At 39.1% G+C, this 13,437-nt stretch overlaps 1 protein-coding gene across 5 annotated transcripts in view; it reads right to left on the bottom strand.

The window, feature by feature from the left end:
* The window catches only part of LOC121567065 (myosin-binding protein C, fast-type), a 55,423-nt gene that overhangs the window by 23,912 nt on the left and 18,074 nt on the right, over positions 1–13,437 (bottom strand). The window contains exons 5-7 of one of the 5 annotated variants that reach the window (XM_041877011.1): positions 11,837–11,860; positions 9,773–9,796; positions 7,479–7,505 (exon numbers count right to left, since the gene is read on the bottom strand). The exons of 1 other annotated variant lie outside the window; for it this stretch is intronic. In XM_041877011.1, the coding sequence (XP_041732945.1) occupies positions 7,479–7,505; positions 9,773–9,796; positions 11,837–11,860 (75 nt within the window). The remainder of the gene's footprint in view (positions 1–7,478; positions 7,506–9,772; positions 9,797–11,836; positions 11,861–13,437) is intronic. 3 more of the 5 variants (XM_041877020.1, XM_041877017.1, XM_041877027.1) reach the window with 3 other exon arrangements.

Here is a 13,437-nt window from a genome sequence, read left to right as displayed (position 1 = left end):
AAACACTATTTTGAAAAGTAAATTCATACTATTTCATCCGTCCACCAGAGGACATAGTCTGGATGAAAATCTGGTTGCAATCAAATAATTTTTGCTATGCAGGCAGGCTAACCTTTCATCTGTGGGCTAACGTTCTTGTCACTTGCTAGCTAGCCATCGACTTGCTAGTTAGCCTCTGCAGCTGAAATGACAGTAAAGCAGCTTCATTTTTGTTTGTCCATTGTAATGATGCTGATGCATTATTTCGCCTGGGTCAGGTCAGAAAAGTTGCTGTTTCGTCAGGACACCGTTCACTCTCTATGGTAGGCTACAGGGAGATCGCATTTCTACATTTCTACATTGTTGCTGAAGTCGGTGAAACAGACAGCAAGGTTTATACAAACCCCCGTTGTTGCAAACCAACTGCTAGGCTAGAAACAAGGGGAAATAATGTGTTAATATAAGCCTTATTGGTTTTCTTATGTCATTTGCCTTGGTATGCATAGTGATACTTCAATAAAGCAGTAAACAAGTATTTTGTATCATACCCGTTGCACATAGTCTGTTTTAGCCAATCAGCATCCACGATCCAAACAACACGGTTTATATTTAAGCAATAAAGCCCGAGGGGGTGTGGTATATGGGCAATATATTGCGGCTAAGGGCTGTTCTTCACAACGTAACACGGAGTGCCTGGATACAGCCCTTAGCTGTGGTACATTGGCCATATACCACAAACCCCCGAGGTGCCTTATTGCTATTATAAACTGGTTACTAATGTAATTAGAGCAGGACAAATATGTCCTGTCATTCCTGTGGTATATGGTCTGATATACCACAGCTTTCAGCCAATCAGCATTCAGGGCTCAAACCACCGTTTATAATTCCTGTTAAACTATACTATTATGTAAAAAAGCATACATGCATAAAACCCTCTCACAGACCTTCTCATAGGCTCTCAACTTAGCATACTTAATTGATAGTGAGAATATACACGCTGAGGGCAAATAGAGAGCCACTCTACTAACTATCACTAACCCAAACAGGTCTAAAGATACACTTCCCCTGGTCTCTCCCTGGGAGCTGTTGATAATGATTTGTTTAATTCGCTGGTCTCGAGAAGAAATTACGAGTCCTTATTGTCCGAGACCGAGTCAAAGCCGATACAATCAATATGTAGTCTCGGGTAGGCTACTACAACACTGCTTCATTGTAAACATGTACAAGCATTTATAAGCATTATAATTCATAAGCATTTATAACATTTATTGTTCATTTGTAAAGCATAAGAATGAATAAATGCTTTAAATGTATTACCAGATAACCCCTTGAAAAGTAGTGTTGAAAAACACATTTTTGACTACAATGGCTATTCCATTACTACAGCCTTTTATCCGGTTTTCTTTAAAGCCATTGGTAAGTAGGCCTAATAAATACGATGCAACTTGAGGCTTTAGACGTTTATGAATCAATACAGTTTTGGTATCAGAAAATGACAAATTCTCTTTTGGTGCCGTCTTGAATGATAGGGCAAAATGTAGATTTACGCCTAAAAAGACATACCCAAACGTAATTATTTTTCATGAGATGGCCATAAACAAGAACTGCTAATGTTGCATAGTTTTAGATTTGTATTGTTATAAATGCTGAGGTGTACTCCCTTTTGAGGACACAAGCTCAAGTACATACTGTAGTACAAATATGCCGTAAAAAAATAATTGGTTCTTCTATTCAACAAAAGTGAGGCAATAGGGCTTGAAATGACTGAAATGTTTTCTAAATATAATAACAATCAAATTATAAACGACTTACTATAAGATTTCACCTTTATTATAACTGTAAAATAAATATAATCATTAGTTACAGTACAATATTGGCACCATTTCATAACTGACGACAGATACTTTTCTTCCAAAACCTTCCACTGAGTGGCACAGAGACACCGTTACAACTTCAGCTTTAAGCAGAAGTGATTTAGTCTGTCTGTGACCAAGAGTAAGTGGTCTTGTTTCAATTCTATGAAATGATTTAGTATTGTTTCATGTTGAGAGCTCTAAATCCGGCAGGGAATACCAGAGTGAGATGAAACCACAACTTGGATTCGCTTGACTGTCCCCTTTCATTATGCCATCTCCCAGGCTGGGCTCCGTTGCTCACAGGGAGATCAAATCGATTATTTGTCTGGATAGGTCAGAAAATGTGACACGTCACTCCCTATGCAAATGTGGGTCTGGAACCTGACATTTTAAGTCAGCTCCGCTGAGAGAGTGGTAGTGGAGAGCAGACTGATGGGGCTTTCTGGCACAATAAGGAACAGGACCCTACGATGTTCACAGAGCGCTTTGTACACCAAAATGTCAGTCGGAACTGGTCCAGAACCACTCAAAGTCCCCTAAATAGGTGACTTAATATCTAAGAATATACAGAGGAGACAGATAATATAAACAACGTTCCACATTTACATTCTCACTTGGGGCTGGAGCTGCCTCAGCAGGTGCCTCTAAAAATAATAAACACATTATAAATGATTAATCAATATCTGTTTCCAATCAAAAACTTTTTGAATTCTGATAACGACCATTATATTTCCTTGGGAAAGAGAAAAAAATTATGACATATTAATTCTCCCTTTTCCCCAAATATAATTAGCCTCACCAGTGGCTTCCCTTTTCCCCGAATATAATTAGCCTCACCAGTGGCTGCAGGTGCCTCTGCAGGTGCCTCTGATAATAATAACACATTGTAATGATTAAATCATCAATATGTCTTTCCAAATATATATTTAGGGGTTCACAGTGAAGCTGGATTTAAAAAAAATTCCTTGACATGGTCAAATAACTCAAGCATGGACTGGTAACTTGTTTTCTAATTTGGCACACAGGAACTAGAGGCAATGAGTAACTTGGTCAAATATGTCACTGATTGGCCAATAGGGGGCGCTGTTATAAGCAGTCTCACTTAAATCCTCATATCCGTCACCCTGTTTGACCTAGTGACTTGAAACTTTGTATGTAGGCGTCTTTCCTCATGCTAAACAAATTTCGCTCAAGGACCCATAAGGTCCATCAGGATATATTTTCCTCCAATTTGAAAATGTTTGAAGACCTTTGAAAAACTAACAACTAACACCAAATTCAGTATGTAGGCCCATGGTACATATCTGAATTTAGTTTGAGAAAAGCTAAGGGATTGGTGTCCATTTAAATCCTTTGTAAATCCACTGCACAATGGCCTATCTACTTGAAACGTTTTAGGGTCATCAAATACATTACCATGATGACCCATGTTAAGTTTGGCATTAATATCTTTACAAAAATAAGGAAACTATTAACAATTCACTTTTTGGACTATGTAACACTAATGCTTAAAATAATCCCCCCAAAAATCTTCTCATGGACTAAAAGTGAGATTCACTCGGAATGTGGTCTTTGGACTCATCACAATAGTCCCTAAAGAGTTTGAGAAAATAACATTGATGCATTCATTCAAAGATGGCCACACTTCACCATTAGATGCATATTAGCCCATACTAAAAATATTCTACCAAACACTTCAAAAATCTTCTTCTCATGAACCAGTACCAAATCACACCAAATTTGGAATGTATGGACATGGTACGTCTTAACTTACGTTTGATGAAAAGATGGCTAAGTTATTGACAAATAAAAAATCAGATTTTACATGTCCATTTAAACCACTGTAAATACACTCCACAGTGGCCTATCAACTTGAAACTTGTCATCGCTACCATGGATGTCCCTAAGATGAACCACACTGAATTTGGTATTGATATCTAAAAACACAACGAAACTATAAACAACGAATTATTTGCATATGTAATGCTAATGCTCAAAATCCTCTGCAATCATCTTCTCCTCATGAACCATACGTCAGATTCAGTCCAGATTTTGTATTTAGACTCATTACATCAGTCTTGAACAGTTTTGATAAATACTGTAGTTGCTGCATTCAAATATAGCCACACTGTACCTATAGATGCATCTTAGCACATATGCTAATGCTAAAAATACTTTTAACATCTTCTTCTCGTGAACCATAAGCCAGATTGACTCCAGATTTGGTATATACTGTAGACTCAATGATTAGTTGCTGCATTCAAAGTCGGCCATGCTACAGCACTAGATGGCACCATATCACACCAGGGCTATAAGAACTGAACTGATGGACATGGGACCATGAAATTAGGCATGTAAACCTTATGTATACAGTGGAGGAAAAAAGTATTTAGTCAGCCACCAATTATGCAAGTTCTCCCACTTAAAAAGATGAGAGAGGCCTGTAATTTTCATCATAGGTACACGTCAACTATGACAGACAAAATGAGAGAGAAAAAAATCCAGAAAATCACATTGTAGGATTTTTAATGAATTTATTTGCAAATTATGGTGGAAAATAAATATTTGGTCAATAACAAAAGTTTCTCAATACTTTGTTATATACCCTTTGTTGGCAATGACACAGGTCAAACGTTTTCTGTAAGTCTTCACAAGGTTTTCACACACTGTTGCTGGTATTTTGGCCCATTCCTCCATGCAGATCTCCTCTAGAGCAGTGATGTTTTGGGGCTGTCGCTGGGCAACACAGACTTTCAACTCCCTCCAAATATTTTCTATGGGGTTGAGATCTGGAGACTGGCTAGGCCACTCCAGGACCTTGAAATGCTTCTTACACCGCCCCACTCCTTCGTTGCCCGGGCGGTGTGTTTGGGATCATTGTCATGCTGAATGACCCAGCCACGTTTCATCTTCAATGCCCTTGCTGTTGGAAGGAGGTTTTCACTCAAAATCTCATGATACATGGCCCCATTCATTATTTCCTATACACGGATCAGTCGTCCTGGTCCCTTTGCAGAAAAACAGCCCCAAAGCATGTTGTTTCCACCCCCATGCTTCACAGTAGGTATGGTGTTCTTTGGATGCAACTCAGCATTCTTTGTCCTCCAAACACGACGAGTTGAGTTTTTACCAAAAAGTTCTATTTTGGTTTCATCTGACCATATGACATTCTCCCAATCCTCTTCTGGATCATCCAAATGCACTCTAGCAAACTTCAGACGGGCCTGGACATGTACTGGCTTAAGCAGGGGGACACATCTGGCACTGCAGGATTTGAGTCCCTGGCGGCGTAGTGTGTTACTGATGGTAGGCTTTGTTACTTTGGTCCCAGCTCTCTGCAGGTCATTCACTAGGTCCCCCCGTGTGGTTCTGGGATTTTTGCTCACCGTTCTTGTGATCATTTTGACCCCACGGGGTGAGATCTTGCGTGGAGCCCCAGATCGAGGGAGATTATCAGTGGTCTTGTATGTCTTCCATTTCCTAATAATTGCACCCACAGTTGATTTCTTCAAACCAAGCTGCTTACCTATTGCAGATTCAGTCTTCCCAGCCTGGTGCAGGTCTACAATTTTGTTTCTGGTGTCCTTTGACAGCTCTTTGGTCTTGGCCATAGTGGAGTTTGGAGTGTGACTGTTTGAGGTTGTGGACAGGTGTCTTTTATACTGATAACAAGTTCAAACAGGTGCCATTAATACAGGTAACAAGTGGAGGACAGAGGAGCCTCTTAAAGAAGAAGTTACAGGTCTGTGAGAGCCAGAAATCTTGCTTGTTTGTAGGTGACCAAATACTTATTTTCCACCATAATTTGCAAATAAATTCATTAAAAATCCTACAATGTGATTTTCTGGAAAAAAATGTCTCAATTTGTCTGTCATAGTTGACGTGTACCTATGATGAAAATTACAGACCTCTCTCATCTTTTTAAGTGGGAGAACTTGCACAATTGGTGGCTGACTAAATACATTTTTTTCTCCCCACTGTATTGTTGCCCTATTATGTGGTCAGAACGTAGTGAAAAGTGGATATTTTATTAGGGAACATTTGAAACAGGAAGTCCTGCCTCTTGCAGTCAGCGTATTACAGCTGTGAGAGTGTATTGAAGTATTTTGGAACGCTAATGTGGAGTGTACCAACTGAGATTTAAATAATTTACATAAACAGATTGACAAAATAAAGTCCCAGAATTCAAAGATGACTGCAATATGCCAATACACTAATGCTGAAAATATTTAACAAATCTTAACATAAACCAATTGACCCCAGAATTGGTACATAAACTCAATACATTAAGTAATTATTTTAATAATGATTATCTGCTGCATTCAAAGATAACCGACCTAAAGCACTAGACTAAACTTCCCTTGTGTTATTCTTGTGGTATTGCGAGATAATGCTTTCACTGATTGCACATAAAGGAATATACAGTAGCTCCTACATGATAGTGCTTGCTTTGTTATCGAACTGATGTTGTGTCCTTTCTTTCATCCTGTGAACACTGTTCATTGCTGCTCGTAGCTATATTCCAAATATATATTTCCAAATAAATATTTGCAATACATATACTGTATGTATTTCCAAAAATCAAATTATAAAAAAATGTACAAGCTTTTGCCTCTGATAATGAACACTGGTCATAGTTCCTTGGGAAAGAGAAGGAAATTATGACATTTTCATTCTCCCTTTCCTGGGAATACAAAGTACTCCTTGAGAAAAATACAACTACAGTAATCAGACAATTTAATTCTAAACAATTATTGTGCTGCAATCATGCACCATCAAAGACAATGATATGGTGTTGCCATGTCCAAGACCAAACAAAACCATTATAGAATGTTTAACCATATGCAAACAATTTTAAAATAACACCAATTAACTGTACATACATACATACATACATACATACATTGTATGGCATAACATTTTTAAAAACATTTTTAGTCATTTATCAGACGCTCTTATCCAGAGTTAGTGAGTGCATACATTTTTCATTACTCAGGCAATCAACACGTACAGGCCCATACATGTTGTGCATGGTGCAAAATTCCACACACTGTACATCCAAAAGTATCCAAACATTCATATATTACACAAAATATACAAATACATCATTGTTGTTTCTTCTGCTATCCCCATTAAAGGAATGTACTGTATATATTTACAACTGTATATATTTATTTCCTTATTTGCAGTCTCTCCTTGTCCATAGACTGCTTTTAAAGTAAGGAAACAAATATATAAACATGTAATTTTGATTAACTAAAGGGATAGTTCAGCAAAATTACATATTTGTCTCTTCATGCATAAGTACACCCCTTAGCCGTGGTATATTCACAATATACCACAACCCCCCAGGCCTTGCTTAAATAGACCAGACTGGGGACAAATACATGAGTCAAATACATATGTCAAATACTTGATAGCATTTGAGGTGGGCTATTGTAGTTTGCAGTTTTGCAGCTATTTCATTAGTTCAATTGTACTGGGCAAACTAAATCAAGCTCGGAACAAATATTTTAAAGTGTTTGACCTATATGTATTTGACCCAGGTCTGCTGTTGACAGTTGACACATAGGTTGTGTTCGCAGTCATACAGTACAAAGGCATCCTCTGATAGTTCATACAGTCCAGTGAAACGTATCTTACCCTCCTCTCCTTCAGGCTGTGCTTCATCTGAGAAAAATGAAGAATTTTAACTGGGAAACTATCAAATATACACATTCCTGTGTATTGGACATACGATTCTGATGCATGCAGAACCAACTCAACTGCAAACACTGGACTTCCTTGAGGAGGGACTGAAACAGGGCTCACACACCACCAAAATTAGAGAATGACATAGTTCCACACATGCCAGAGTCTGAGGAATTATTCAAACATACAGATATTTCATCTAATAATTTTTAATATCAAATGTAAACACACTGAGGAACATTTATACTGCACAGTGCAGTACATGCATACAAACACATACAGTACACTCAGTGTCCATAACGTCCATATACCACATACACACACTCATAGTCAGATGGTCTACATTCATTAGTTCCTACACATTTCCTGAAATGTGCTTTTCCCTTACTCTCATCTACTGGTTTTGCATCAGCTAAAATTTTTAGTTTTTTTACTTTGCAAAATACCATATTATGAGTATTATACGTTTACAATGACCTGAACACAGCCTGTATGCAGGCACCTACGTACATACATACATAATCTTGTCCAGTATACTAATACAAGTGCCCCCAAGACATGCTAACCTCTCACCATTACCAATAACAGGGGAGGTTAGCATGCCTTGGGGGTATGATCTTTGACCTTCTGTAACTTTCTCACTCATCATTATTCATGATTGATTCAGGATTATCCATAATCATGGTAGCATCCACATTAATGTAAAAGTGTTTAGAACACAGGAGGTTGGTGGCACCTTAATTAGGGAGGACGGGCTCGTGGTAATGGCTGGAGTGGAATAAGTGGAATGGTATCAAATACATCAAACACATGATTTCCATGTGTTTGATGCCATTTACAATAAAAATTACTCCAAAATGATGCAATACATTATTTACCATTCATTTCTTTTGGGCACAAATTTATCTGAGACACAACTAAAAATAACTGCAAACACATCCAACAAGTTTGTAGAGTCACAAGCTTGATGTAGTCATTGTGTGCTAGGAATATGGGACCAAATACTAAACTTTTGAGTACTTTATTTATAAGAATCTTTAGGGGTGTCAATAATTTTGATCCCTACCTATTTGAGAAAAAAAATGTACTTGTTAAACAAAATCTCTTTCTCTGAGAAATTGTATAAAATATTATTTCCCCATTTGTTTGAACATACAATATAGCTCAGTTTTTGAATTTATTTATTGTATCCAGTCATTATTGCTAATCTTTATCAATGGTGTCAATTTCAGACCCCACTGTACATACAGACATGCATGCATGCATATGTACAGGTAACTGCCAAAATAAAGGAAACACCAACACAAATTGTCTTAATAGGGCATTGGGCCACCACGAGATGCCAGAACAGCTTCAATGCGCCTTGGTGCCTTGGCATTCTACAAGTGTCTCTATTGGAGGGATGCGACACCATTCGAGAAATTCCATAATTTGGTGTTCAATTGGGTTGAGATCTGGTGACTGACTTAATTAACTTAGGAGCAACTCCTGTGTGGAAGCACATGCTTTCAATATACTTTGTATACCTAAAAAATACAGCAGTCAAACCAACCTGGCACACATGCCACTAGTATGTGCAAACAAACACACATCAAACGTGTGTATACATAGACACAGTTATCAAATCATATGTAATGCAACACAAACAAACCAACACACAGCTGACAGAGTACATACATTTCCACATCTTCTTTACTAAGTAAATTAATTTAAGTACTTTAGACACTTTGCCTACTTCTGTACAAGTTAGATCAAATAAGTACAAAAATTAAAAAAACAAGACAGAAAAATACAAATCACATAATGATACAGATACAAAACAAAAAAAACAATGGAAGAACACAAGAAAGCAGGTGATACATCATCAACACAGGACTACATCAGACATCAAAGTGCATATGATAGCATATTTTACAGGACAGTACACTGCATCTTGTACACTGCAGTACAGTAACACCTCAGGGATACGAATACGTTTTTGTTGTGTTATATGTATTTTGTAACCATTTAGCCAAATACTGTTAATGTCTGATGTGTTTTGGCACGTGACAACAACATTTATGTTTGTCTGTACGGTAGCCCACAGTAATTCTATTTGATGTGTTAATAAATGTTTCTGTTTGATATTGCTCATTCAGTTGACCGGTCACTCCGTAACTGAAGTGTGTATCTTTGAGGTTATACTGGATGTACAACCAAACCTATCAACACTGAACACTCAATACATAAAACATAGCGTCTCTTACCATCTTCTGCTTTTTGTTCTCCGGCTGAGGAAAAATCATAATTATTTACAGAGGGACTACAGCATGGATATTATTGTAAAACAATATTCTGCCACACGTACAAAATCACACACATTTAAAATTGCACCCTTAAAATAATGTTTACGGTACGTTGGTACAGATATTCATTCACATATATCAACAAATACGTAAACATGTCCCACCGACACATAGTCACAAGACTATGTGTCCACCTGCAAAGTATCCTTAAACATACAGAAGACATATACACTAGTATATATATATATATATATATATATATATATATATATATATATACACACTGCTCAAAAAAAAGAAAGGGAACACTTAAACAACACAATGTCAATCACACTTCTGTGAAATCAAACTGTCCACTTAGGAAGCAACACTGATTGACAATAAATTTCACATGCTGTTGTGCAAATGGAATAGACAACAGGTGGAAATTATAGGCAATTAGCAAGACACCCCCAATAAAGGACTGGTTTTGCAGGTGGTGACCACAGCCCACTTCTCAGTTCCTATGCTTCCTGGCTGATGTTTTGGTCACTTTTGAATGCTGGCGGTGCTTTCACTCTAGTGGTAGCATGAGACGGAATCTACAACCCACACAAGTGGCTCAGGTAGTGCAGCTCATCCAGGATGGCACATCAATGCGAGCTGTGGCAAGAAGGTTTGCTGTGTCTGTCAGCGTAGTGTCCAGAGCATGGAGGCACTACCAGGAGACAGGCCAGTACATCAGGAGACGTGAAGGAGGCCGTAGGAGGGCAACAACCCAGCAGCAGGACTGCTACCTCCGCCTTTGTGCAAGGAGGAGCAGGAGGAGCACTGCCAGAGCCCTGCAAAATGACCTCCAGCAGGCCACAAATGTGCATGTGTCTGCTCAAACGGTCAGAAACAGACTCCATGAGAATGGTATGAGGGCCTGACGTCCACAGGTGGGGGTTGTGCTTACAGCCCAACACCGTGCAGGACGTTTGGCATTTGCCAGAGAACACCAAGATTGGCAAATTCGCCACTGGCGGCCTGTGCTCTTCACAGATGAAAGCAGGTTCACACTGAGTACGTGACAGACGTGACAGAGTCTGGAGACGCCGTGGAGAACATTCTGCTGCCTGCAACATCCTCCAGCATGACCGGTTTGGAGGTGGGTCAGTCATGGTGTGGGGTGGCATTTCTTTGGGGGGCCGCACAGCCCTCCATGTGCTCGCCAGAGGTAGCATGACTGCCATTAGGTACCGAGATGAGATCCTCAGACCCCTTGTGAGACCATATGCTGGTGCGGTTGGCCCTGGGTTCCTCCTAATGCAAGACAATGCTAGACCTCATGTGGCTGGAGTGTGTCAGCAGTTCCTGCAAGAGGAAGGCATTGATGCTATGGACTGGCCCGCCCGTTCCCCAGACCTGAATCCAATTGAGCACATCTGGGACATCATGTCTCGCTTCATCCACCAACGCCACGTTGCACCACAGACTGTCCAGGAGTTGGCGGATGCTTTAGTCCAGGTCTGGGAGGAGATCCCTCAGGAGACCATCCGACACCTAATCAGGAGCATGCCCAGGCGTTGTAGGGAGGTCATACAGGCCCGTGGAGGCCACACACACTACTGAGCCTAATTTTGACTTGTTTTAAGGACATTACATCAAAGTTGGATCAGCCTGTAGTGTGGTTTTCCACTTCAATTTTGAGGGTGACTCCAAATCCAGACCTCCATGGGTTGATACATTTGATTTCCATTGATAATTTTTGTGTGATTTTGTTGTCAGCACATTCAACTATGTAAAGAAAAAAGTATTTAATAAGATTATTTCATTCATTCAGATCTAGGATGTGTTATTTTAGTGTTCCCTTTATTTTTTTGAGCAGTGATATATATATATATATATATATATATATATATATATATATATATTTCTGTAATTAATACAATCATTATTGTGAAAAAATGAAAATCACAGGTTTTCCATGTATGCCATGGTAACACATGGTTGCAACAAATTACACCACATGATCAAAGTTTATGCAGGATGCTTTTTCCTTACCCTCTTCTGCAGGTGGCACCTCAGCTAAAGATATTAAAGCATTTTTGTTTAACTGCAGGCCAAAAAAACTGCTAACATATGTACACTACCAGTCAGAGGTTTGGACACACCTACTCATTCAAGTGTTTTTCTTTATTTTTACTATTCTTTACATTGTATAATAATAGTGAAGACATCAAAACTATGAAATAACACATATGGAATCATGTAGTAACTAAAAAAGTGTTAAACAAATCAAAATATATTTTATATTTGAGATTCTCAAATAGTCACCCTTTGCCTTGATGACAGCTTTGCACACTCTTGGCATTTTCTCAACCAGCTTCATGAGGTAGTCACCTGGAATGCATTTCAATTAACAGGTGTGCCTTCTTAAAAGTTAATTTGTGGAATGTATTTCCTTCTTAATGCGTTTGAGCCAATCAGTTGTGTTGTGACAAGGTAGGGGGGTATACAAAAGATAGCCCTATTTGGTGAAAGACCAAGTCCATATTATGGCAAGAACAGCTCAAATAAGCAAAGGGAAACGACAGTCCATCATTACTTTAAGACATGAAGGTCAGTCAATATGGAAAATGTCAAGAACTTTGCGACTGCACTTGAAGAAACTTTCAAAAACCATCAAGCACTATGATGAAACTGGCTCTCATGAGGACCACCACAGGAATGGAAGACCCAGAGTTACCTTTGCTGCAGAGGATAAGTTCATTAGAGTTACCAGCCTTAGAAATTGCAGCCCAAATAAATGCTTTAGAGAGCTCAAGTCACAGACACATCTCAAAATCAACTGTTCAGAGGGGACTGTGTGAATCAGGACTTCATGGTCGAATTGCTGTAAAGAAACCACTACTAAAGGACACCAATAAGAAGAAGAGACCTGCTTGGGCCAAGAAACACGAGCAATGGACATTAGACCGGTGGAAATGTGTCCTTTGGTCTGGAGTCCAAATTTGAGATTTTTGGTTCCAACCGCTGTGTCTTTGTGAGACGCTGTGTGGGTGAACGGATGATCTCTGCATGTGTAGTTCCCACCGTAAAGCATGGAGGAGGAGGTGTTATGGTGTAGGGGTGCTTTGCTGGTGACACTGTCTGTGATTTATTTTGAATTCAAGGCACACTTAACCAGCATGGCTACCACAGCATTCTGCAGCGATACGCCATTCCCATCTGGTTTGGGCTTAGTGGGACTATCATTTGTTTTTCAACAGGACAATGACCCAACACACCTCCAGGCTGTGTAAGGGCTATTTTACCAAGAAGGAGAGCAATGGAGTGCTGCATCAGATGACCTGGTCTCCACAATCCCCCGACCTCAACCCAATTGAGATGGTTTGGGATGAGTCAGACCGCAGAGTGAAGGAAAAGCAGCCAACAAGTGCTCCGCATATGTGGGAACTCCTTCAAGACTGTTGGAAAAACGTTCCATGTGAAGCTGGTTGAGAGAATGCCAAGAGTGTGTAAAGCTGTCATCAAGGCAAAGAGTGGCTATTTGAAGTATAAAATATATGTTGATTTGTTTAACACTTTTTTGGTTACTACATGATTCCAGGTGCTATTTCATAGTTTTGATGTATTCACTATTATTCTACAATGTAGAAAAT

The sequence above is a fragment of the Coregonus clupeaformis genome, chromosome 1 (assembly GCF_020615455.1).
Source record: "Coregonus clupeaformis isolate EN_2021a chromosome 1, ASM2061545v1, whole genome shotgun sequence".
Classification (NCBI taxonomy): domain Eukaryota; kingdom Metazoa; phylum Chordata; class Actinopteri; order Salmoniformes; family Salmonidae; genus Coregonus; species Coregonus clupeaformis.
The sequence above is the reverse complement of the archived record's forward strand: the minus strand, read 5'-3'. Positions and strand labels throughout refer to the sequence as shown.